Raw genomic sequence first — 25338 nt, 5'->3', positions numbered from 1 at the left:
TCTTTGAATAAAACTATTGAGGATGAGCTTGCCAATTTACAATCATACATTCAAATAATATCCATGCTCATTACTTACCTTTTGAGTGGCTAACCAATTGGCTCCCTGATTGGTCTTGGCTCAGACAGTTTTTCTTTTATGCTATAATTATTATTATTGTACTAATTGCAACCTGTTGTTTTATTCAATGTATTCCAAATTTATTCGCATTGTTTCGTCCTGCTTCCCACTCTCTTAATCCTCTACAATTGCGATACATTTATAAATCTTTGAATCCTCCATTTAAAATAAAAAACGAGGATATGTAGAGTTGTAATTGCAGGAATGTTCCAATCTCGGATGGCAAACCTCAGAGAAAGAATGTTTCCAAGCAAATACAACTCAGGTAAACAAAGTCACTAATCTAAAGGAGGATTAGAGAGAGGAAGTAAACATATGTTAGACTTTAACTAGAGATAATTAATTGTATGGATTACTGTGCTTAACAGTAACGAAAGTTAAGCAGTAACCAAAGTTAACCAGTGATGGAGGATAACTAAAAATGTGTATAAATGCAAGACTAGACTCCAATAAAGATCATCATGATTCAGTTGTTCATGATCAAACAACTTGACTGCCTCATCATTACAACACAGGTAGTCCTCGACTTACAACCATTCTTTTAGTGAGTGTTCAAAGTTATAACGACAGTTATAAGTTATAATGAAAAAAATGACTCCTGACCATTTCTCTCACTTGTAGCATTTCTGTGATAACATGATCAAAATTTGGATGCTTGGTAACTGGCATGTATTTATGACAGTTGTCATGTCCCAGGGTCATTTTTGCCACCTTCTGACAAGCAGAGTCAATGGGGGAGCCAGATTCACTCAACAACCATGTTATGAACTTAACGGCAGTGATTTACTTAATAACTGTGGCAAGAAATGTCATAAAATGGGGCAAAACTCACTTGTCTTACTTAGCCATATAATTTTTAGGCTTAATTGTTGTCGTAAATTAAGGAGTACCTGTATTGAAAAAAGACTGCATGGGGTCCTTGACATATGACCATGACAGAGCCTGCCCATTACAGTCATAAGTGATAAAGGTTGCAAAATGGGCTGACTCCATTTTACAACCTTTTTTGCGGCAAATGTTAAGTGAACTTCATCATTAATGGTTCACTAAGGGCATAGTTTTGCCAATGGAAATGCTGGATTTTGGCAAAACTGACATAAAACACAATCACATGACTGTGGGACACTACAAAAGGCCATGTTGCCAAGCACCCAAAATTCAGCCACATGAACACAGAGAGGGACCAACCATTGGAACTTTGAATCTGGGTTGTAAGCAGGGGTGGAATTCTACCAGTTTGCACCTATTCACTAGAACTGGTTGTTAACATTCTAAGCAGTTCGGAGAACCGGTTGTTAGAAGAAATTACTGGCCTAATCCTGTAAGGAAGGTAGGAAAGAAACATTCTGGTGTTGCTTACAGAAACTGCCTTTCCGTTAACCTTTATTACATTCTTGGCAGGACTAGACTTCCTATCTCAGGAACTTCTCTGGAGTTTTCTTTCCCTCTTTTGCTGGTACTTTGCTTTTGTGGAATGACCATTCAAAGTTATAATGGCACTGAAAAAAGTGACTTATGACCATTTTTCACACTTACGACTGTTGCAGCATCCCCACAGTCATGAGAGGCCTGGCAAGGAGATGTATGCCTCGATGTGAGTGATACAGAGTTGGCCACACCCAGCCAATCACATGACCACCAAGCCATGTCCACCCAGTCACATTACCACCAAGCCACACCCACCACTTAAGCCATGCCCACAGAATCAGTTGTTAAAAATTTGAATCCCACCCCTGGTTGTAAGTAACCATTGGGACATCTGTTGTCACTTTGAATGGTCACTAAACAACCAGTTGTAAGTTGAGGATACCTGTAATTCTATATTTATATGTGTGTGTGTGCGCGCGCGTGTGTGTGTGTGCACGTATTCCAGCATTACTCTGGAATGCCTCAAGCAATTTCAACCATCTTGGTACACAGATGACTTACCCTCTGGAAACAAATACTGTGGGGGTAAGACATCCCTAACACCTCTAAGAGGTATGTGTGTCTTAAAATGGCTTCTACTGTACAGCACAGTGGACTTGCCATCGTAATGGCTTCACAATACTCCACAAGGGGGTTCCCTCTCAGCCCTCCAAGGAAATGTCAGGTGATTGGTCAGATGCAATAAAAAAATTGAAACACCAGCATAGACAAGAACTTCTGAGGAGAGGAATAGAAGCCTAGCAATGCTGCACAATGGACAGTACAACAGTGTGAGTCCCAACTACAGGATTTTCCTGTCTAATACAGGATTGAGATAAATAAATACTCGGGCAATGCCGAATAAAAGCATATAGGAAGGAGCCATTGTTACAGACTAGGAGTAGATTTCAATGTCAACACTTTCCTTCAACTTTGGTTAACAATGGATGGGGAGAGTGATGATTGTAAGAGCCTGTGCCTCAATGCTAAGAAACAAAGTCAAAACCATTCTGATGACCTCATTTCTGGAGCCCCCACTATGATGCGGTCCTTATATTTGGCATCTATAATTACACATTGGCAGGAAAATAAAAATAAGCCATTCTTGCATGTACTCATCTCAGGAGTCCTCCCAAAGTTTTATGATATATATGGCTGAAAACCTGTATTTTTGACCACTGATGCATATAAACAAGGTTCAGAGGTTTGCCTAGAATTGGTTGCCTGTTGGGTTTTCTGTGGCTGGTGATTCAAAATAGCATAGGAGACTTCATCCGGATGTTCTTCAACATCAGAAGACTAGAAAGAAAAAGAAAGGCTTAGAAAGTGTACTTTCCTTCTCTATTGCAATACGACCACATGAGATGATGTAATGGTGGGTGGGACTGAGCTTGCAAAGGAAAGAGATGCTGCCTAGGGAACGAGCAGATAAAAGGAGGGGGAGCCTGCAACTGGACAATGGGCCAAGAAAGAAGCTTAGCAAGGATCCATCCTAACTTATCAGGTGGTAAAAAGAGACAGTGGGGGCTTTGTACTTTGAGATTTATAAGGTTGATGTCAGCCTCCCAAGTACTAAGCTGCATTTGAAAGCACAAATCTCCCGGCATCTCTTTTTACCACCTGAGGAGGAGTTAGGGCAGATCCTTTCTTTTCTTGTTGTTCAATTGTAGGCCGCTCCCACTTTTACCTGATCATTCTCTGGACAAAATCTCTTCCCCTTTTCTCCCAAGGCCATTCCCACATACCACTTATATGGGAGTCTCTCAAAATAAAAGCATTCAACTCTGAAGATTTGCAAGATTTATGTCATTCCTTTGAGGTGAACCGGATTAGAAAACCAAAGTTAGGAATACTATTACTATTTATATTATAAGGCTACAATAACAGAATCGTGTAAGTCTCATTTGATGTGTCCCCGCCATCTTTGTGAAAACTAGGAAGGGTCAAATCTGAGTCATTTTCTCAAATTAGTCTTCCACCTTGGACTCAAATTTCATTTATCTAACCACTGTCTCAGTTGTGGCTCTTTCTCCTGTTCCTAATTCCTACTTCCCATTACATGCAGTGATTCTTCAGCTACTCATAATCTACTCTCTTCTCTCTACTGGGGCAGAGAGTTGTAAATAGTAAAATCTTTGCCCTCTCTTAGTTCATCGTTCTGTTCTGGCTACTTGCTTGCTAAAATCTCAGATAACTTCCTTTGACTTTTGTTCCCAAGTATCCCCAAAAGGAGAACATGCTCTTTCATTCCCTCCAATAGGATGAAAGCACTAGGTTTTACTTGCCTCTATCATATATTTCTTGTAAATCTTTCAGTTTTAAAAACCCACTCCATTAATCAATTCTCAGGCAGTTCCTGTTCTTCATATGCTTCTACACAATTCTTCTACTTCCAACTTTGAAGAGACCTAGAGAGCTCCCATTTTTGCACAGAATGGAATTAAAACTTTTCAGCTTCAGAGAAATCGAACCAATTTTCTGGTTTCTCATTGGCACAAGATTGAACCTACACAGGATCCCCACTTTTCCCAGTTAAATAGTTTATTTAACTAAGGATAGGAGATAAGGAGAATTAATTCAGCCTCCAACAAGAATGATCAAATCTAGTCTTCCTTCTGTTAATTGAGTGGATCATTTCTGAGATTAGAGAATTCATATGCACAAGTATGTCTACCCATTCATTCTCATGAGGTCATAAATGTAATGCCACCAGTTTCATTATGTGGGGTGATTTCTTAAATTCTAAATCTCATATGCACAACTATTTTCAAGCTTTTGGGTGTCATTCTTCAAGTCACACTCCTTAAAGCAAGACAAAATGTAAATGGTTTTAATAGTTAATGTTGAATGTTATCATCTTTTTTTTTCTTTTGATAACCCTGTAATCCCTTTTATCAGGCTGGAGTCAGAGTGACTGAATGGAGCTGAGCGATTACTGGCTGGCTGCCCTTCCTGACGCTTATGTGGAGTTCGTAGCAGATATTTTCTCTTTAAGCCCTGATAGAGGAACATCTGTCAATGCCTAGGACTGAACTCTCAACTTTCTGAGTGGGAGGCAAGTGTCTTTCCCTCTAGGTCACAGCGCTGCTCTTGTTGAATGTTATCAATTAATTATAGTTAACAGCTTTACACTGCAGTGGCACAGTAGTTAGAATGCAGTATTGCAGGTTACTTCTGCTGATCACCAGCTGCCAGCAGTTTGGGTCTCACCAGGCTCAAGATTAACTCAAGCTTCCATCCTTCAGATGTTGGTAAAATGAGGATCCAGATTGTTGGGGGCCAATAGGCTGATTCTGTAAACCACTTAGAGAGGGCTGTAAAGCACCGTGAAGTGATATATAAGTCTAAGTGCTATTATTATTGCTCCCTACGCAGCAATGTTCTTAGATAAAATGAAAACTGACAATTCAGAGGTAACTTCGGGAGGACTTGCCTATTCTAACATCTGTATCTGATGAAATAATCTAGACAAGGAAGGCACAGTTATGAAAAAAAAGATACCGTATTTGCCGGCGTATAAGACGACTTTTTGCCCTGAAAAACATGCCTCCAATTGGGGGTCGTCTTATATGCCGGGTCGCCTTATACGCCGGCAAATAGTAATTGGGAAGCACTGCGGCTGCCCGCGGCTGAGGCACTTTTGCGCACCATGGAAACGAATCCCGTGAAGCCGAAAGGAGCAGCCAGCCTTCTCCCAGCTCCCAAGGAAACGAGGCTCGACCGCCCGGGGCTCCGCTGAGGTATCCGGCTGGGGCTGTCAGAAGTTGTTACCGCTGGCGCGGCTCGCGCGCTCCAGTCCCACGTTGCCTCGGGAAGGGAAAGGCAAAACCAGGAGCTGCTGCTGCCATTGCAAAGCGCCGCCGCGGCTCTTCCTTTTTGCCTTTCCCTTCCCGAGGCAACGCGGGACTGGAGCCGCTGGAGCCGCGCCAGCGGTAACAACTCCTGACAGCCCCAGCCGGATACCTCAGCGGAGCCCGGGCGGTGCGAGCCTCGTTTCCTTGGGAGCTGGGAGAAGGCTGGCTGCTCCTTTCGGCTTCACGGGATTCGTTTCCACGGTGCACAAAAGTGCCTCAAAAAAAAAAAAAAAGTGCAAAAGTGGAAGGCGTGCATGGAAGAGGGGGCGAGTATATAACAAACTATATTTTGAGTGGAAATGTTGGGGGTCGTCTTATACGCCGGTCGTCTTATACGCCGGCATATACGGTACCTTACCAGATTTATTGCTGGATTACGTTCATTGGTTTGGGAACCTGTGGATCAAAGACAGCCATGAGATTCTGTGCCTAATTTGAATTTGGTTAAAATAATAGTAGCTGATCCTTTCCAAAATATTCTACTCTTAAAATTCCTAAATAAATAAGTCTCTATCAGTTGATTATACCAGAAAGGTTTTGTGCCAAGGTGACCCCACTCTATCATTGTTAAAGTCATGAAGACTTAGGCCTTTGGCGTCATCACATTTGCCCTCTTTTATTTTTATTTTTTACTGATTTTATTCTAATTTCTTTGATTGTTGTGAAATGTTCAGAGTTGCTGAGAGTTGGATGGCATACAATTTTAATTTTAAAAAAATACTTATTGCTTATTGGTTTTTAAAATACAGCTGCCAAGATTTTCATATTATTCCAATTTGAAAAGCTGGTATATCTGGAGGACATTTCATATGAAATTTTCAGTTAAACCAAATTCTATCCACTTCCACTTTAGGTATTTTTAGGTCAAATTTGTGGTTTCCTTTCTGGTTAGATTTGCTTGTGCCACTTTGTTAACATTAGACATGAGATTATGTCTATGTTTATTCAAAAGGTTAAAATTTTATCTTGTACTGCTGATTTATGGCTCAGTTTTTTAAATTTTGCATTTCTCTTTTGTCAGATGGCTTCCTTTGCTATTCAGTATTTGGTGTAAGCCATTCTAAGCCATTTTAAAAACATGTTCATATGTTGAATTGTAATGGCTATAATGCATTTCTTCAATTTCTTTAAGCCAACCTATGTTCAGTTTGTTTTTTTACTTAATTCAAGGAGTATATCAAAGAGATATACAAGCTTTTCCTCTTGGATTATAAAAACAATCTTCCTTACCAAGGTTTTCAGACTTTATCACCTATTGCTAGCAAGCTTCAAGTTTCTTTTTAAAATCTCAAGGTCAAAAATGTGCTTTGCTTCTCTGTCTGATGCTATTACCTATAATCTTTAAGGGAGAAGCTTTTTTATGCTTTTTATGAAAATGAAGGCAATGCAGCCATTATGTAAGGTTTATAGGCCATGGTTGGTTATTGTTCACCCGCTTCTCTGTAGCCATGTTTATTACAAGATCATCTCCACTTACTTTTTCTCCTTTTTCTGTACAGTACCACAGCCAGCAGCAACACGACAAGCAGGAAAACGCTCACCCCAATGCCTGCCCATAAGTATGGGTTAAGAAGACCTGTAAAGCCAAAACACCTGCATTATACTGCTGCTCCTCTTGATGTCCTTCTCAATACTCATGTAGGGTTTCTTAAAAGTTCCTCCTCACCCTTCTAGAGATGACACAGATTGAAACTGCACCTTTTGAACACAAAGTATGTGCCCTAAAATAGACTTATGATCTTTCCACACCTTCTGATGACAGTGGGGAAGAAAAGCTACTATGATTCTTAAGTCAGTGTGTTTGCTTCTCCCAATGGAGCCCTTTCCCTACACTGCTTCTTGTACATAGCTCCTAGTTCTCCATCCATCCCATGCTTCTCTTTTTTACACACATATACGCACACACATAAATTCCCTACGTCATCATTTTATATCATGAGGTGGACCTAGACTTAAGCAACCACATGAGTCAAAGCAGTTGAGTAGGTCTTTCCATATCCCTTCCGTCACTTAAATACTAAAAATATCTAAGGATACTTTTCTGTTATGTCCTCTAACTGACTCCTTGCTTAATTCACAGACAAAAACACATCCTTTCTTTTATCTTCTTCTTTTTATTTAGCTTTCTGGGGGGGGGGGATTTTCATCCAACTGTCTCAAGTCCTGCAGGGACTGTTTGCTTAGGGCAGAATTGCCTATCCTGGAACCCTTTAGATATACTAGATTCCTCTCCTCCCCTAGTCTTCAGGAAGCACGTTTGGAAACTAATAATTTAGGCAATGTTGAATGAAGGAATGTTGCCTTTTTCAAGTTTTTGTGCCCATATTTCACTTCCTACCACCTTTATGATAGAGGGAGTTGAAACTGCAGGAACCTTGGGTGAGAGTGACCACGTCATACTAGAATTCAACGTAACACAAACATAAGCAATAGAACATAATGACACCAGAGTCTTGGATTTTAAAAGAGCTGATTTCAATAAACTCAGAGAGAACTTGGGAAAGATTCCATGGATGAAAATCCTAAAGGGGAAAACAACTCAAGAACCTTGGGAAACTCTGAAAAGTATGATCATAGAAGCCCAAAACAGCACAATACCACTGAGAAAGAAAAACAAAAAATCAAAGAAGAAACCAGCATGGCTGCACAAAGATCTCTCTGGCAAATTGAAAGAAAAAAGGACAAGTACAAAAAATGGAAAGAAGGACATACAACTAAGGCAGAATATCAGCAGATAGCCAGAATCTGCAAAGACGAAGTCAGGATAGCAAAGGCTCAGAACGAACAAAGACTTGCAACAAAAGTCAAAGATAATAAAAAAAGTTTCTTCCAACATATAAATAACAAGAAAAAAATCAAGGAAACAGTCAGTCCACTAAAGAGAGAAGAGGGCAAGGAAGTAAGAGGCATTTTCTTCATGTGGTCTTCTGCACAGTAGTGGATTTTTAAGCTGTGCAGATGCAGATAGATAAACTCAATGAGATGTCCATAACAAAGTACATTTATTGGTTCATCAGGTATCCTCATAACTCATATTTGTGATGAAGTTCTTCTTTAATGACCAATCTTTTGCATATCTGCCTCATAGTAAAAGATGGTTATCTACTAACCCATCTTCTAGCGATAGAAAGCAGCTGCTATGAGTTAGAGAATTCAGGCAAAGTGAGGAAAACTCCCCCAACCCATCGAGGGTCAAATTAGTGACCAATCGGGATTACAGATGTGGCCACGTGACATGAACTACATTTCTCAGGATACCTTTAAGTACATTTACCATGATGCATTCCCTTAAGGGGACAGCTCATAATTCCTAAGTAACTATCCAATTCCCATAGACTGGCTGGGACAGCACAAGGCAATAGAGAGAAAGCAGAACTGCTTAACTCATTCTTTGCATTGGTCTTCACCCCCCAAAAAAACTATAGCTCAACCCACCAAAAACATAACTGTAAAAGACAGACCAGAAATAAAAGTTAAAATAAGCAGCAACAACAAAAAAGAAGTAAGAGAACACCTGTCTGATCTTGATGAATACAAATCACCAGAGCCTGATGGATTAAATTCCAGAGTTTTAAAAGAGCTGGCAGAGGTAATCTCAGAACCACTGCACCATATCTTTCAAAAATCCTGGAGTACCAGGGAACTACCAGAGGAATGCAAAAGAGCTGGTGTGATTCCCATCTTCAAAAAAGGGGAAAAAAGCAGACCTGTTAGGAATGATAGTCACCTAACAGTTGGGTTGGAAATATATAAACCAAGATATTAATTTAATATTGTATCTTTAAGAGAATGCTGTAAGTGTGATTGGCTGAGGTTCCTCCAATGGCCATAAGATGGAGCCAGAAACCTGGTTTCTTTCTCCTTGAGTTTTCTGTTTTACCGTATTGCCTGATCATCATTCTGCTCAGATTGCTGTGAGTCTTGCAATTGTTAGCAAACTCCGTTTACTGAACTTTGTTTATGATACTTGACTTTGTTTTTGGATTATCCCTGGACTGATACTTACTGCTTTAACCGTGTATGATTTGGACTGTTTGTTGGACTTTGTTTACCCATTTACTGGAAGTAAAACCTACATTTTACTATTCAGTGTATCTGTATGCTGGTTGTGTGTTATTCATTACCACTCTCACTATGTTTCCCTGAGTGCACTCATTCTCCTAACAGGGAATACCTCAACAAGACCCACGAAACTATAGACCAATCAGCCTAACATCAATACCTGGGAAGATACTGGAAAAGATAATAAAAAAACCCAGATCTGCCAACATCTAGAAACAAGTAAAGTAATAACTAGCAGTCAGCATGGGTTTGTTAAAAACAGATCATGCCAAACCAATCTTATTTTATTCTTCAACATAGTGACTAAATTAGTAGACCAGCGAAATACTGTGGGCATAATATATTTAGATTTCAGCAAGGCATTCGACAAAGTAGACCACAACCTACTTCTTGGTAAACTAGAAAAAAGTGGAATAAATAGCACACCACTAGATGGACTCGCAACTGGCTGACAAACCGTACTCAGCGAGTAGTCCTTAATGGGTCTAAGTCTACATGGAGGGAAGTAAGCAGTGGGGTGCCACAAGGTTCTGTCTTAGTGTTCTGACCCAAACCCTTGTCCAATAAAACAAACACAAACCAAAGGGAACAGAAACCTTTTAATGATTCTTACGAATCCCCCATTAAAAGGCTACTGCAAACTAATTAACTTTGATAAGCATGAGCCTTGCCAAAACTGTGCAAGGCTGCCAAGAATAACAGATAAGGTTAACTAAAAATATTTTACAACACAAGAGTCTTCAAATACCAACTAAGATACTGCAATGTCCATGAAGCTTGAGTTTCAAAATGTCTTTGCTTCCTGCAAAGAACGTCCCATTCACAGCTGGCTTTTATCTTCTTGAAGGAGGGGCCATTCCTTTGCAGCCTTTCTCCCAAGTCACCGGTGCTGCTGCAGCTACTCTTTCCTGCGAGCAGCCCTGTGCATATGCGCACTTGGCACAGGCTCCTCAGGAACCTGCTCATTGCTGCTGCCAGCCCCCACAATCTCTGAAAGCAGCAGTCCACTCCCTAATGGTCCTGGCCCCCCATCTGAGTCCTCGCTCTCCTCAGCTGTCCGCACCTGCTGCCGGCTAACCACAACGCTTAGATCCAGTACTCTTCAATATCTTCATTAACGACTTAGATGAGGGAATAGAAGGGGAACTTACCAAATTTGCAGATGATACTAAGCTGGCAGGAATAGCTAATACCCAAGAAAATAGGCTCAAGATCCAGATTGACCTTGACAGACTAGAACATTGGGCTGTATCTAAAAAAATGAAATTCAATGTAGAGAAAAGTAAAGTCCTACACTTAGGCAAGAAAAACCAAAAGCACACATATAGACTGGGTGAAACCAAGTTCAATAGCAGTAACTGTGAGAGGGATCTTGGAGTCTTAGTGGACAACCAGCTAAATATGAGCCAGCAGTGTGCAGCAGCCGCCCAAAAAGCTAATGCAATCCTAAGTTGTATTAACAGAGGGATACAGTCACGATCAAGGGAAGTACTAATACCACTCTATAAAGCCTTAGTAAGACCACACCTAGAGTACTGCATCCAGTTTTGGTCACCACATTAAAAAAAGATGTTGAGACTCTAGAAAAAGTATAGGGAAAAGCAACCAAGATGATTAGGGGACTGTAGACTAAAATGTAAGAAGAACGGTTACAGGAACTGGGCTTGGCTAGTCTAGTGAAGAGAAGGACCAGGGGAGACATAATATCACTGTTCCAATATTTGAGGGGTTGCCACAGAGAGGAAGGGGTCAAGCTATTTTCTAAAGCACCTTGTTGAGGTAATTCCACGTTAGGAGAATGAGCGCATACAGGGAGACGTATAGAGAGTAGTGTTTGAATAATACACACACAGCACACAGATAAACTACAGAAAATGTAGGGTTTTACTTCCAGAAACGTTAAGCAAAGTTCAAAATAGGTAGTCCAAAGTCATTCACAGGTAAGATCAGTTAGTTTTTAGTCCAGGGATAATCCAAATATCAAAGTCCAGTGTCAAAAACAGTTCAATATCAGACTTATATCAAATCCAGTAATACCAGTCAATTAGAAGAAATGGAGGAACAGCAATACTTTCCAACAGAATGAAAAACAGAGACTCACTCAGACACACTCTCTTCTGAGACTAAGATAACCCAGGTTTCTGGCTCCATCTTATGGCCGTTTGAGAAACCACACCCAATGACATTTTCTTAAAGATTTTTTCTTAAAGATACAGTTTTAAAATGTCTATCCTGGTTTATATATTTCCATCCCAAATAGCTGTTAGGTTACTTACATTCCTAACAGACCTGTAGGCCAGACAAGGAATAATGGATGAAACTGAACAAGGAGAGATTTAACCTGAAAATAAGGAGAAACTTTCTAACAGAGAGAACAATGAACCAATGGAACAGCTTGCCCTCGGAAGTTGTGGGAGCATCATTACTTGAGACTTTCAAGAAGACATTGGATTGCCATTTGTCAGAAATGGTGTAGGGTCTCCTGCTTGGGTAGGGGATTGGACTAGATGACCTATAAGGTCCCTTCCAACTCTGATTCTCTGTTATCTGTTATTTCAACTGCCATGCTGTCTCTGATTTTCGGTATCAGATCCAAAAAACAATGGCTACTATAGATTAACATGACTCTTCCACAATCTTTATCAAATGCAATAACCAAATTGTGTAAAATTAAAACAAATCCTTCTTGTTAGCTGTTCTGTATCTTACAGCTCTGCAAACCAAGTCACCATGTCCTAGTTTGACTTTATAGGCAAATGTAAATATATGTCCTGATACTTCAGTGTTGAAGTAGTATTTTCACCTTGCTACATGCCACTTTTGTAATAACTGTGGTGACAGTAATGATGCAAGGACTGAGGCCTTCTGAGCTCCTAAGGGTTATTTTTGGCCCCTCTTTTCTTCCAGTTACTTGTGATTTCTCTCTGTGTCCACTTTAGCATTCTGAGAACAAATCTGATCAGGCACTGGGGTTTTGCCATATAATGCTTGATCTGTGCCTCACAATATGCTAATCAGGCATTACAGAAACTCCTTATGTACTCTAGCTCCTTATTTGCACAGTTCTAGCAGTCTCACATATTAGACACAACCTAAAAAATAATCCCATGGATGACAGACAGTTTGTGGGATGCTGGTGAAGCAATGAGTCCACCCACCAGTGTTGGTCAGCTGTTTTTAGACAGAGCAAGTCAGCAAGAGAGTGACCTTGAGAGACAGGAGAAAAAGCTGGCATTTAAAAGATGTCTCAGCCCTCAGGAAAGGGGTGGAACATGGGGAAACGTTTCAAAAGGGACCCTCCCTAGTTTGCCAGAGAGAAAAGGGAAAGGGGGAGGGGTGGAGAAATACTTTACAGTCTTGCAAGATTCTGTCAATCATAAAGACAGAGCTAGCCCTCTTCTTTGTGTTTCTTCACTAGGCTGCCTTGCAGGAATTACACCAATCTTGCACGTCTGAAAATATTCCTTAGAAATCCTATACAGTAGGTAGGCTAAAATCTAATAACCAGATAAAGTTCAGCTAATCCTCGACTTGCAATCATTTGTTTAGTAACTATTCGGAGTTGCGATAGGGCTGAAAAAACGCCAATCCTCACACTCACAATCATTTATTGCACTTATGATTGCCATACACCCTCATGGTCACATGATCACAATTGGGATGCTTAGTAACCAGCACGCATATATGACAATTTCCAGGATCCTGTTCTCCTGTGGTCATGATTTGAAACCTTTTGTGGGGGGATGGCAAAAAAACCCCAATTTAGAAGAATGGATTTGCATTTATGACTGTGGCATTACTGGCCATGGGTGATCATTAATGGCTGTCATAATGGCCATTAAAAACTGGTCTGACTTGACTTATGGCCACAATGACTTAACGAAAGAAATTCCAGTCCCAACTGTGGTTGTAAGTTGAGGACTACCTATAAATCCAGGAAATGGAAACTCAGAGAGCATGAAGAAGTGCAGTACATGCAGGGATGAAGGGGAAAACAAGACTTGTTCAGCCATGGAAAAAAAAGTACGAAGTAGAACTTCTCAAATCCCAGAAGGACATCAAAACTTGTTCATTTCTTTCCAAAGTGCAAGACATAGAATAATGGAGCTAAGTTATAGTAAGATGGAGTTTGGATGAAGGTTAGTAAGAACTTTCTAACAATAAAAGCACTTCAGCAGTGAAAACAGTGAGGTGCTGGGACCTCCTTCATTGGGTATAAGCTAAGACAGTCATCTCCTTGGGATAATTTAATTTGAATTCCTGTCGGGGGTGTCGAAAAAGGGGAAATGGTGGTTGCCTAATGCAATGGAAGCCCAGCCCCTTTGTGTGTGTGTGTGCGTCAGAATTGCGAATACACAGAAAGGAGTAGGGCTTTGGTAGCATTATTGCATCCTCCTCCTCCTCTTTCCTGTTTTGACCAGTCCCTGCAAACAACCTGATTTCAGCACAGAGCAAGCGCTTGGTGTCCAGTGGAATTTTTCAACTCTGGAATTCTGTGAATCAGAATTCAATTCAAATCACAGCCATAAGAATTCTTTGCAAAGATGAAGAGAACGCTAACGTGAATGGGACAATCCAAATTGGTAGGAGATGCATATGAAAAATCATCATTATGAATGTTGAAAATCCATGCAATACATTCAAGGCAATAAAAACAAGGGTCAAATATACAGTAGACAAGAGTAAGCAGAAATAGAATTCCATCCACCATTAACTCTGCAAAAAGATCTATAACCTCAGGTGTCTTTACCTGTTTTCAATTTCCATCCTATCTTCTGTAAGATCTCAATACACTGGAAAGTAATCACAAATAACCGCCTTGAGGCCAGCCAGGCTCTATATCCTATTATTTTAGCAATGCAGCCCAACAAAGCAATATTCCTTAGCAACAGGTTGGATTTCATTAATATATTTGAACCTCCAAGTAGGTCCAAGAAACACAATTAGAAAAAAAAAAAGAGTGACTGAAAATCAATATTTTGTTTGAAGGTATGCCCACAGGAACAATCAAAAGTAAACTATAAGGGGGCCAAGGGGGAATTGAGGAGACATTGTCTCCATGTGCTATTTGGGAAGTGGGCATCTTTTGACTAAAGAAACCATCATGGTGGCTACTTGGAGAAGAAGAAAGCTGTCAAGGCAGCCATCGTGGTGATGTCTCATTGACCGGAGGCAAGAAATTAGAAATAGGTTTGGTCTATATCCTCAAAATCCAACTCAGACCAGATCTGAGCAATTTTATCTCTGTTTTTCACAATCCTCACATCAGCCTTGAAGATGTTCATCAGACCCTCCCTTCCACAAAGGGGTGGTTCAAGATCTTTGTCCTTAGTTCCAAGGATAATTAAGCAAAGTTAAACCTAACTATGCTTAGTATGTTGTAGTTGATAGGTTTATCATTGGTTCAGCAGGTGATGGCAATAGAGTCTGGAGAAAGACAGTCCTCATTCTTATTTATGAAGGGCAAAAATCAGACCATTTCTTAACCCCTGGGACTTTATGGGGGGAATTCCCACCTGAAGCATTGTGCCCTCCCGGTATCGTCTTCATGGTGGGATTCATACTCTCAGGATCTAAAAATAATCAGGATTCAAGAAAGAAATTCATTTATTTCTTTGGATTTCGACAATATGTTTTGTGAAATCTCTTAGCAAATAGCAAGGTTCTTTTTGCACATTTGCAACACATCTTCATTTGTTGGCAAAGAAAAGAGAACTTTCCCCAAAACAATGGGGATGGAAGCCCAGCACCACTGGAGGGTCACCCCTCCAATGAACAAGAACAGTGAATTAACCTAACCCACCACTTTCTTTCCAACAGGAGCGGCTCTTTTTGCTCTGGGCACATCATGGGAATCGACCACAAGCTGGTCACATGATCAACTTCAGAGGACAACCAGAGCCCACTGCTAAAGGTCCTTGCAGGTCCTGTTGACCAAGTCCCTTCTCATCTCCGCTCTCTGCAGAAAGGAATACTCACATTACTAATACTCCCTCCCCTTCCATGTTTCCCTGGGAGCATTTCCTGATCTTTGGCAAAACAATTTTAGCAGTTGCTGTCAAGGGATAACTTTAGAATATTATCATCTAAATCTCATGCTTAACCCCGACAATCACTGCAAGCACTCGCTATTGGAGCAATATCCTTCAGTGTTTGTAATTGTTATAATCTGGTGATGAGACAACTGCAGAAGTACAGACGAGCCTCTGGTCAATATTGCAATATGTGTCTATTCACCCTTCAGTGGTCCCAAGACAGATACTTGCCTATCAATGGTCACCTACTGGCCTAACGTTTATGGCTTTCAATCTATATGATATCCATTACTAGAAGTTCTGCCCCAGTTCGAGATCTCCCAGAAATTCAGTCCATCCCAGATGGGGCAAATGAAGGAAAGGAAATACGCTGTTTTGGTGGCTTACCTCTCAAAGGCAACTCCAGCGGGTCACTTGGCACTGACCAGACAAAGGGGCTGCTTTCCTGGTGGTACCGGCAGGTATAACGTTCTGCCTCTTTCAACCTCAAGGAGCTGAGTGGAAAAACCACTTTCTTTTCCCCTGGCTCTGCAGCCTTGTAACCTATCTGCTTCCTTGAGTTCATAAGAGCAAATGTTAGACGAGGTTCTGTCCCCTCACACTGTACATCGAAGTATGGATGATATTCATTTAAAATCTGGATGAAAGGCTTGGTCAGGCTGGGATCTAGAAGGGAGAAAGATTCAGTGAAACCTCAGAGATCCTTGTAGACAAATATCTCCTGCTTCATTCAGCCACATATAACATCCCTCCCTTTTCAGTCTTTTGGCAATAAAAGGATCATCTTCTCCATTCTCAATACATTTTTTTTTCCAAATATTTATAAGAAAACCTATTTGTTTTTTCCACACTCTATTGTTTAGCCAAGGCCCAAACATCAAATTTCCCTTATCTTACATTCTGTGTCTTCAAAGTGATATACTCAGCAATGTTAGCTGACAGAAAATGGTATCTATAAAAGCAAAAAGGTATCAAAATGGAGTTATAGGTGCCACGATGTAAGTGCACAAATGGCTGCATTGTGTCATGAAGTCAACAGCATCTGATGCAAAGATTACCGCATTTAATCAGTTACCGCATTTCTATTTTGCCAACTTCATGCACATGTAGACCCTCTTTTTCCCAACCAAGTGGATGCCCAAGCAGAGTTATGGATTTGGCATTTCAAGGACTGAGAAAGAACCTAATCCATATCAGGGCAAGAAAATGAACCAATTTTAATCACTATGGACGCAGAAGGGGAAAATGCATGGATATTTGAATTGAAGCAACTTGGCTTTCCATTCAGGCATTACAAACACCAATTCCGCCCCCCCCCCCCACCAGCGTTCTCAGTGGTACACAGAGTGTTCCCTCTTCCTTCCCCTTCCCAATAACAACCCTGTGAGATATGTTGGCTGATAGAAACTTTTCTTTTGGATTTAATGGAAAAGATTAATTTAAATATTTTTTGGAACTTTGATGTTATATATGTTGATGGCAGCAATATTACTTTATGTGCAGAAATGGAAGGACACTTCGATCCCCACAATGGATGAATGGCTTGCAAAAGCTAATGGAGTTAGCAGAGATGGTTAAATTGACTGCTTTGATAAAAGGAAAAAACACTTTTGTTTCTACTTTGAAATTGCTGCTGGAATTTGTACTCGAGGTGGGGGGAAAAATGACAATTTGATTTTGAGGTTTACTGATTAGATAGGTTTGTTGTTATAGAAATGGCTAGTTTATAACTGTTACGTAGAAGTAAAAAGTTGAGGTTTGATGTTACTATCTTATTCTTCTGCACCAAAAGGAGTCGGGAGTTAAATTGCCTTTTCTTTCTTTCCCCCTTCTTTCTACACTTTGCTCTTCCTTTTTCCCTCCCCCATTTTTCCTATTATTTGCTTTTGTATTTTTGTATTTTATATTTTAAATGAATAAAAAGTGAAAAAAGGGTGGGGGGAGGGAGAGCAATTTGCCTAAAATTATCCCATGAGCTTCTCTGGCAGGGAAAGGAAATATTTGGCTGATGCAATATTGTGAAACTCTTTGTAGTGCCAGTTGTGTGAAGATCAAACAATTACTGACTAGACATCACCTGTTAGGTTGAGATAGATTATATTACTTAAAGATGAGCATCCCCATCCATCCAGGCAAGATCTGCAGCTGTAGATGCCCCCCTGTGATTTGCTACGGTGGGGCAAGGAAAATGCAGCCTGACTGAATGCTGCCTCCTTAGTTTCTACAGTTTCCCAATGTTCACTTAAGCTTTTATATCTGGTGAGATAGAATGTTCCATGAAAATCATCCTGGCTTCTGCAGAAGATGGTGACCTCATCTCCCAAATCAACCATCCCGCTGAAGTTGGTAGATATCAAAGGTGTGGAAAGAGTTTGACCTGGACAAGAAAAAAATAATAATCAGCAGAATAAAAGCTGGAAGGCGGAGCATCTGTTTATCCTCAAAAATCGAACAGCTAAAGGCAAAATCAGGACTCTGTTTGGAAGCAGTACTTTTCTTTAGGAAGAGTGGCTAGTACTTTCCTGAAGAAATGATTTCACTTAACTAGAGAATACACCTGCCATAATATCTATTTTGTTGCCATACATTACCATTTTTATGCCTTCAGATTTTTGATACCATTGGGGGCTGCAGTGGCTCATGGGGTAAAACTGATGATGGCGCTGATGTTGGCAGCTCAGCAGTTTGATTCCCATGAGCGAATAAACTGCAGTAGGACAAGAAAGGAGCCCCCCTCCCCGGCTGCCTACCAGCATTCAGGCGTCCCTTGGGTAAAGATAACACTACCCGAAAAAATTCCTTTCATAGAGGCAGCCAGCCACTTTGGTGATCCCTGGCTGACACGTGCTATACGCTAAATAAATAAATTTGATACCATTGATGATATACTACAGTAGTGTTCAGCAAATAGATTTATGTGTTTGAGCCTAGAAAGTAAACCAAGGAAGATCTTACTCCATATCACTAACCTCTAGTTTATTCAATAGTTTATATTTCACATTTTCTAGTTCTGCCTTGTGTATTTATTACTTACTTCTATTTATTACCAGCTCTATACCTGTGCTTCGCTAAAAAGCTATGTGATCAGGCTTAGTTTTTGGGGAGGAAAATAAGGGGGTGGAAATTGTGCCTCTGCCTATCTTCATCCATTGGTTTTCATCTGGTTAGCGTCCTGTCAGTGTGTGAGAGAATTCAGGGCTGTTTGGAAACTTGCTATGTGACAGCAAGGAGCTGGGCATGGCTTAGGGACATGATGGCGAACCTATGGCATACGAGTGGTTGCCCAGAAGAGCCCCACTGCACATGCCTGCACATGCTGCCGCCTGACAGTTGATTGTCGGGTATCTGGCACGCATGTGTAGGAGGCGAGGGTGCACAGGAGATGTGCGTGCATGCGAGAGATGCACAGTGTGCATGTGAGAGGATGGGTGCCAACTTCCTACACATGTTTAAACTATTTATTTTTATTTATTTATTTGGTTTGTCAATTGCTTACTTACGATAATAGGTATAAGTAAAAACATAGTTATGAATACATGAATACATATAAGAAAAATAAAAGAAACAATAGGACAGGGACAGTAGGCACGTTGGTGTGCTTATGCACGCCCCCTACAGACCTCTTAGGAAAGGGGTGAGGTCAATAGTAGAAAGTCTAAGGTTAAAGTTTTTGGGGTTTGGGGAAGAAACCACAGAGTCAGGGAGAGTATTCCAGACATTGACCACTATGTTGCTGAAGTCGTATTTCCTGCAGTCAAGTTTGGTGTGGTTAACCTTGAGTTTGTATCTATTGTTTGCTCTAGTGTTGTTATGGTTGAAGCTGAAGTATTCATTGACAGGTAGGACATTGTAATGGATGATTTTATACTTAGATTAGACCGAAGGCAGCGTAGTTCTAGGTTTTCTAGGTCTAGAATTTCGAGTCTGGTGGCATAACATATTCTGCAATGAGTAAAGGAGTGGAGAACTCTTCTTGTGAAATATTTCTGGACTTTCTCAACTGTGCTAATATCAGATATGTAATGTGGGTTCCAGACTGATGAGCTGTATTCGAGTATTGGTCTAGCAAATGTTTTGTATGCTCTAGTTAGTAGTGTGATATTACCAGAGAAAAAGCTATGTAGGATTAGGTTAACAACTCTTAATGCCTTTTTGGCTATGTAGTTACAGTGGGCTCTAGCACTTAGATCATTAGAGATGAGTACTCCAAGATCCTTGACAGAGTTTGGATCATCAACAAGGTCTTGACTATTCAGCCTGTATTTTATTTTCTGATTTTGTTTTCTCTCTCTCTCTAATAGAGACATTTCTAATAATGGTGAGTCAAACATTTCAAATCTGAAGTCTGCTTAGTTCAAAACAGACCGATCTGCCTTTAGAGTGTGCTATTTTGAACTTTAAATCAGGCATTTGGCTTTGAAATGTTTTGCACACTTGTCATTTACTCGCCTTGAAAAAAATATCTTTGAAAGTGAACAACCTCAGGACAGTTTTCTATATGAATATTTTCTTCATGCTTAGCTGCAGAATTGGGGTCTCCTGAATAAAGTTAAAAGGTGAGATAAATACCTGAAAGGATGAGGAACTTCATGCAAAACCCAGAAACAGAGCATGAAACATTTTAAATTTAGGAGATAAAGGAATAGGAAAAAATACTACTAAATCACCTTTATACCTAGATAATTCAATATTTCATTCTGTATATTTTTGTTCCTACAAACCTGCACAGTTTTCATCACACTCAAACCAGTTTCCAACTGAGATTGAAAATTATAAGAATAATTAAAGAGCAATATTATTTCTTCACACACAGGTGGGATTACATAGTTATACTGGAATTTTCCCTCCATGTTTCCCTCTAGGACAGTGGTCCCCAACCTTTTTTGTACCAGGGACCGGTTTCAAGCAGAAAATTTTTTCAAGGACCGGGGGCGGCGGGGGGCGGCGGGGGGAGAAGAAAAGGAGGCTTCGCTCTCTCGCTGCTCCACCATCCAAGGAAGAAACTGCTTCAAAGAAGCGGGGGGCTTTTCCTGTCACCGCAGCTATTCCGAGCGCCCGTTTCACCCCCACTCCCACCCTGCCTCCCCGCCCGCGCGCTTCAATCCACAGTGTCCCGTTCTGCCTGCCTGCCTGCCTGCCTTAGTTTCTGGTTGTTTGGGAGCAGCTTGGCTGAGAATAATAACTATTCGCCTCTTTTACTCAGCCGAAGCTGTTCCGATTCAACCATTAACGAAGGCAGGCAGGCAGGCAGAACGGAGCACTGCGGGCGGGACGGGCGGACGGGGTGGGGGTGGGGAGAACGGGCGCTTCGGGAAGCTGCGGCGACAGGAAAAGCCCCCCGCTCTTTGAAGCAGTTTCTTCCTGTGCTGGTGGAGGAGCGAGAGAGCGACTGAGAGAGCTGACCCAGAGAGAAGGACAGGCTTCGGTTGCTTCCTCCCTCCCCTTCTTTCATTTGTGTCCTTGATCCCGATCCCAGCAGCATTCCCGAAGGTGAAGAAAGCCGCCATTTTTAAAAAAAATTCTTTATGCGGCCCGGTAGAGAGTGCTCCACGGCCCGGTACCGGTCCGCGGCCCGGTGGTTGAGGACCCCTGCTCTAGGACACAATTAAAATGCTCTGTAGAATCTGAAATTGGCAAAACTTCCCTTGGTTTGGAGTGCTAACATATGATCACAAATACCTAATCATTGAGCAAAGGAACTGTATGCAAAGCACATAAAAAGCAGATTAATGCAATAAGCCAACGCAATAAAGGTAGGAGATAAGGAAAAGGAATTTAAATCAGGTTTACCACTATATGATTCACTATAACACTGTCTCTTTTTGTTCTTACAAACCACTATCTTTGCTTTCACTAAATCACTTTATAAGGATCTTTGTTCTTTAAATGTACCACTTTTCACTTATTCAGGATCTAATCAGCTCCATCTCACCACCATTCATTCTGTTTCTTCCCTTCCTCTCAATGGAACATTTCTGCTTATCCCTTTTTTTTTCCTTTTGTGATTTCATCCTCATTCCTTATCAGTTTTATGGTAAAGCCTCAATGTGCTTCATACTGTATGCGATGGGATCATTGTAACAGATAGAATTAGGACTTATTTGTTGTTGCCCTCTCCAACATCAAAAATGGGCTATTTTGACTTCTTTTGACATTCATTCTTCAGAACAAGCCATATACTTAGTTTCTCCCAGGACTTATACCTCAAAAATGTTCTCCATCCATTTTCCATCTTTAGGAAATTGTTGTGAATGAAAAAGATGGAGTAGAATTCTGAAGAACAAAATTACACTTTTTCAAAGAACAGTAGTTCACTTTCAGATTACAAAGGAAAAGGAACAGAGCATAATAGAATGGAAAATATTTTATAGGTATTTTGAATTTTGGGGTGAGAAAGTTTAGGAGTCTAGTTCACTGTTAGGATCTTGTGAGCATATAGGGAAAACTGGATAAGTTTAATCGTGTAAGTGAGCCGTTTTATCATTAAAATACCTAATGTTTCACAGAGGCAGCAGAGATGCTGGAAATAAGCATTGTTTCTTGTTAGCAAGTGAAAAAACATTGTTAGTGTTAAGGTGCCAGTTACTTTTTGCAATTATCTTAGTCCAGTGTTTCTTAAACTCTTTTCCCTCAGAGCCTCTTCCCACTTTCAAAAATTTATGAAGGACCCCAAAGAGCTTTTATTTGTATGGGTTTATTGATATGTCCACATGAAAAATTAAAATTGACACATTTGCTGCCAATACCACTTCTCACAATTGTTTGATGGGAATGTTTGATGTATTATTTTTCAACATAGGCAAATCATTTTCATTTCATGGACCCTTGAAGGGGTGTTGTGTGATCTCTCTAGGGTCCTAAGACCACACTTTAAGGAACAGTGGCTTAATCAATTGCACCGGGCTGAATTTTGCCTGCCTCTAGTCAAGCTCATTGTCCCTTTGTTAACAATGAGCAATACCTATTATTTATTTATTTAGTATATGGCATATCATACATGTATTAGCAAAATATATTTTAATATTAGATTGGTGTTCAAATACTTGTCTCTAGATCATCTAACCATTGAAGTGCAACATCAACCATAGTAAAAAATAATAATAATCAGATACTGGACCAGTAAATGCCCTCAGCTTACTGCCGATCATGATGTGATCTATAGCAGGAGTCCCCAACCTCCGGGCTGAGGAATCACTACCAGGCCTTGAACACACACAAAACCATCTCCTCCCCCCCTCCCCCATTCCTGGCTGGTCCACAAAACCAAAAAGGTTGGGGAACTCCAACCTACAGTTTGATGTTGGAGCCCACAATCACATTGATGGAAGAATACTATGCCTCATTTATACAGAGGCCGTGTAAGGGGCAAATCCTATTCAGAATTGACCATTCCTGATGTGGTATTTCAAAGCCTGGCACCTTTTTGTGTGGTCATTTATATCAGCAAGGAAAGGATTATATGGGAGTAGGAGTTGTTTAGAGGCAGGAACAGTTTTGGGGGGATCTGAGGGGATTATGTAAAGTGGGGAACTGAACTTGGTCTTGTCATGTTTCCATGTTCAGGGAAACAAGTCCTGGAAATAAACACTCTTTCCACTTTTTTCCAATATACACATAATTTTCTACTTGGTACAATTTTTTCATCATCACTTGCAGTATTTACCTTGTCAAATACAGCCTGCCTGGTCTTTGGACCATTAATTTTCAGATTAATCCTCTTCACTTCATGAGACATTATTTCAAAAATTCACTGTAAACCATTCATATTGTTAGCTAACTGCAGGCCATCCTTTGCGAACTCAACACAGAGAAAGTTATACACAAAATACCACCACAACTTCTTTTGAATAGGTTCTCCATGAATTATGCTGACACAGAAGCACCCCGATGCATACATATCCCTCTAGTTCAGTTTGAGTATCTGATAATCTAATTAAGTAAACTGAGATCCTGAACTGTGATGCTGGTGATAAATTATTGCATATCCCATGGACAGCCAGAGTAACTAGCAGAGAGATGTCAAATGATATAAAACCAGACCTATCACTAGAAACTAAAGTCATAAGGCTACTGTCTGATTTACCTTGGCCATGTCATGCATGCAAATTCATTGGGGGAGGCAGTAAAAATAGAAATTGTTAGTAGAAGAAGAAGAAGGGCAGCAAAGAGAACACTGGCTTGTCAAACCTGATACAAAGTTAAACATCCCATAATTAAAAAAGCTGTGCTTGACAAGGTAGCATGGAGAACATTTTTCTATAAAATTGCCAAGAGTTGGACATGACTTAATGGTCAAAAGAGCAAGGCTGAGATCTATGTATGGACACATGTTTAATTACCCTGTTTCTCCAACAATACGGCCTCCCCCAATAGGAAGTCCCAGCATGTTTTATAGGCATGAAATGAAATTAAGCCCCTTCCCCCAAATTAAGGCCTATATTAAACCATGCGAAATGGTGGGGAAATGGTGGGGGGGCTTGCCGTTAGGAAGCACTTTTGTTGCACACCCGGATATGGTGCTGCCTGCGTTGACCCCGATACAAAGTGCCCCACCAACGCCGGGGTCAATATCCAAGCCATCGCCGCCCACCCGAAGATGCAAGGGGGGAATTAAGTCACCCCCCGAAAAGACGGCCTAGCCATTTTTTCGGGGCTCAAAAAAAAAAAAAAAAAAAAAGACCCGGCCTTATTATATGAGAAACACGGTAAGTTAAAGTAGCTTGAGCTGATACAACATACTACAGTACAAAAGACAAAAGAAAAAGTAAAAGTAGCTGAACTTCATGTATAGTATATATGCAATCACCAACTTTAATGGGAACAATTAATAATTTTATGCCAATTCAATCATTCAGTCATGACCTGCCCAGTGTTGTTCAACAGTGAAATGGGCAACATATAAATTTAATAAATACATTTACAAGAAAGACTGGGAAAGATGTTCCCCCACCCCAAGAATCTGAAGAGCAAGGGATTCCTCCCAAATTTTACTACAGAAGAACTTTTGGAATAAATACTTTGAAGACCCTTGTGGTCAACTCCTAGGGTTAAAATATTCATCAGTGAAAGTGACTGCTTATTGGAGTGCTTACATTATGCCTCTGTCTAAGCTCAAATCTTCAAAGTATAAACAATTATTTCAGATGGTCCATAAGCATCCAGAACCATAAGCATCAACCCCCAGAACCTCCCAGCCTTTGGGGAAAAGGGTGCAAAAAACCCCTCCACTATATTGACTCACCTGTAGAGGTCCAACATTGCCTGGCCAACCACCATCCTGGAAAGAAGATCAGGCCATTAGAGGCACAGCAACGAAGAAATAGGAAGCAATGGTGAGTCTACCCCCAACCCCCATCAAGCAGCATATACAATTCTATTTCCCTTCTATGTCAGGTACCAACCAAAGAAGAAGATGTTGAGGGATAGCTTCATCTTCAAAGTTCCCTCAGCCATATAGCCAGGATAGTCTTCTCAGCTCTTCTCAGGTGCAGAAAATGGTCCCCACTGAGGATTTGTACTTCCTAACACATAACACGGACTGGACTATGTAGATGAAAGTGTCTAATCATGATCTCTCTTTGACGGTGTTCACAGCCATGTCATCTGCAAAACCACATCCCGTTTTTCTATTGCAAAAGAAGCATAAAGGGGAAGGAATGTGCTACATAAACCCACAGTTGTGAGGATTTTAAAAGATGAAATTGGTAAGTCAATGGTGTTTTTTCTTCTTTATCAGCATCAAGAGCTTCACTTTTCTCATGAAAAAAATTATGACTACTGTAATGGGAAGCATTTGGCTTAATGTTTTTTCCCCCCCTTCTCTATTCTCTGTAAGACTGATTCCAAGGTGATTGGGATGG

The 25338-nt window shown here is 40.6% G+C and overlaps 1 protein-coding gene and 1 long non-coding RNA gene across 3 annotated transcripts in view; one reads left to right on the top strand and one right to left on the bottom strand.

Annotated features, from left to right (window-relative positions):
- The window catches only part of LOC148129320 (uncharacterized), a 45229-nt gene extending 40528 nt beyond the window's left edge, over positions 1–4701 (top strand). The window contains exon 6 of the long non-coding RNA XR_015746134.1: positions 4426–4701. This is a non-coding gene — a long non-coding RNA (uncharacterized LOC148129320). The remainder of the gene's footprint in view (positions 1–4425) is intronic.
- On the bottom strand, positions 1978–25046 carry LOC113418530 (immunoglobulin superfamily member 1-like). 2 transcript variants are annotated; one of them, XM_026677440.2, is made up of 8 exons: positions 24880–25046; positions 24720–24755; positions 17556–17855; positions 15866–16144; positions 14960–15016; positions 6859–6957; positions 5740–5777; positions 1978–2826 (listed from the first exon to the last, which is right to left on the bottom strand). In XM_026677440.2, the coding sequence occupies exons 1-8, from the start codon at positions 24929–24931 to the stop codon at positions 2668–2670; spliced, it is 1020 nt and encodes a 339-aa protein (XP_026533225.1). In that variant the 5' UTR covers positions 24932–25046; the 3' UTR covers positions 1978–2667. The 2 variants fall into 2 exon arrangements, with proteins under 2 accessions (XP_026533225.1, XP_087804486.1); XM_087948360.1 differs by lacking the exon at positions 14960–15016.
- Between the last annotated feature and the right edge of the window lie 292 nt (positions 25047–25338).

This window comes from Notechis scutatus, chromosome Z, assembly GCF_049901735.1.
Source record: "Notechis scutatus isolate UNSWTSFEM ecotype Mainland chromosome Z, rNotScu1.2, whole genome shotgun sequence".
NCBI lineage: Eukaryota > Metazoa > Chordata > Lepidosauria > Squamata > Elapidae > Notechis > Notechis scutatus.
The sequence above is the reverse complement of the archived record's forward strand: the minus strand, read 5'-3'. Positions and strand labels throughout refer to the sequence as shown.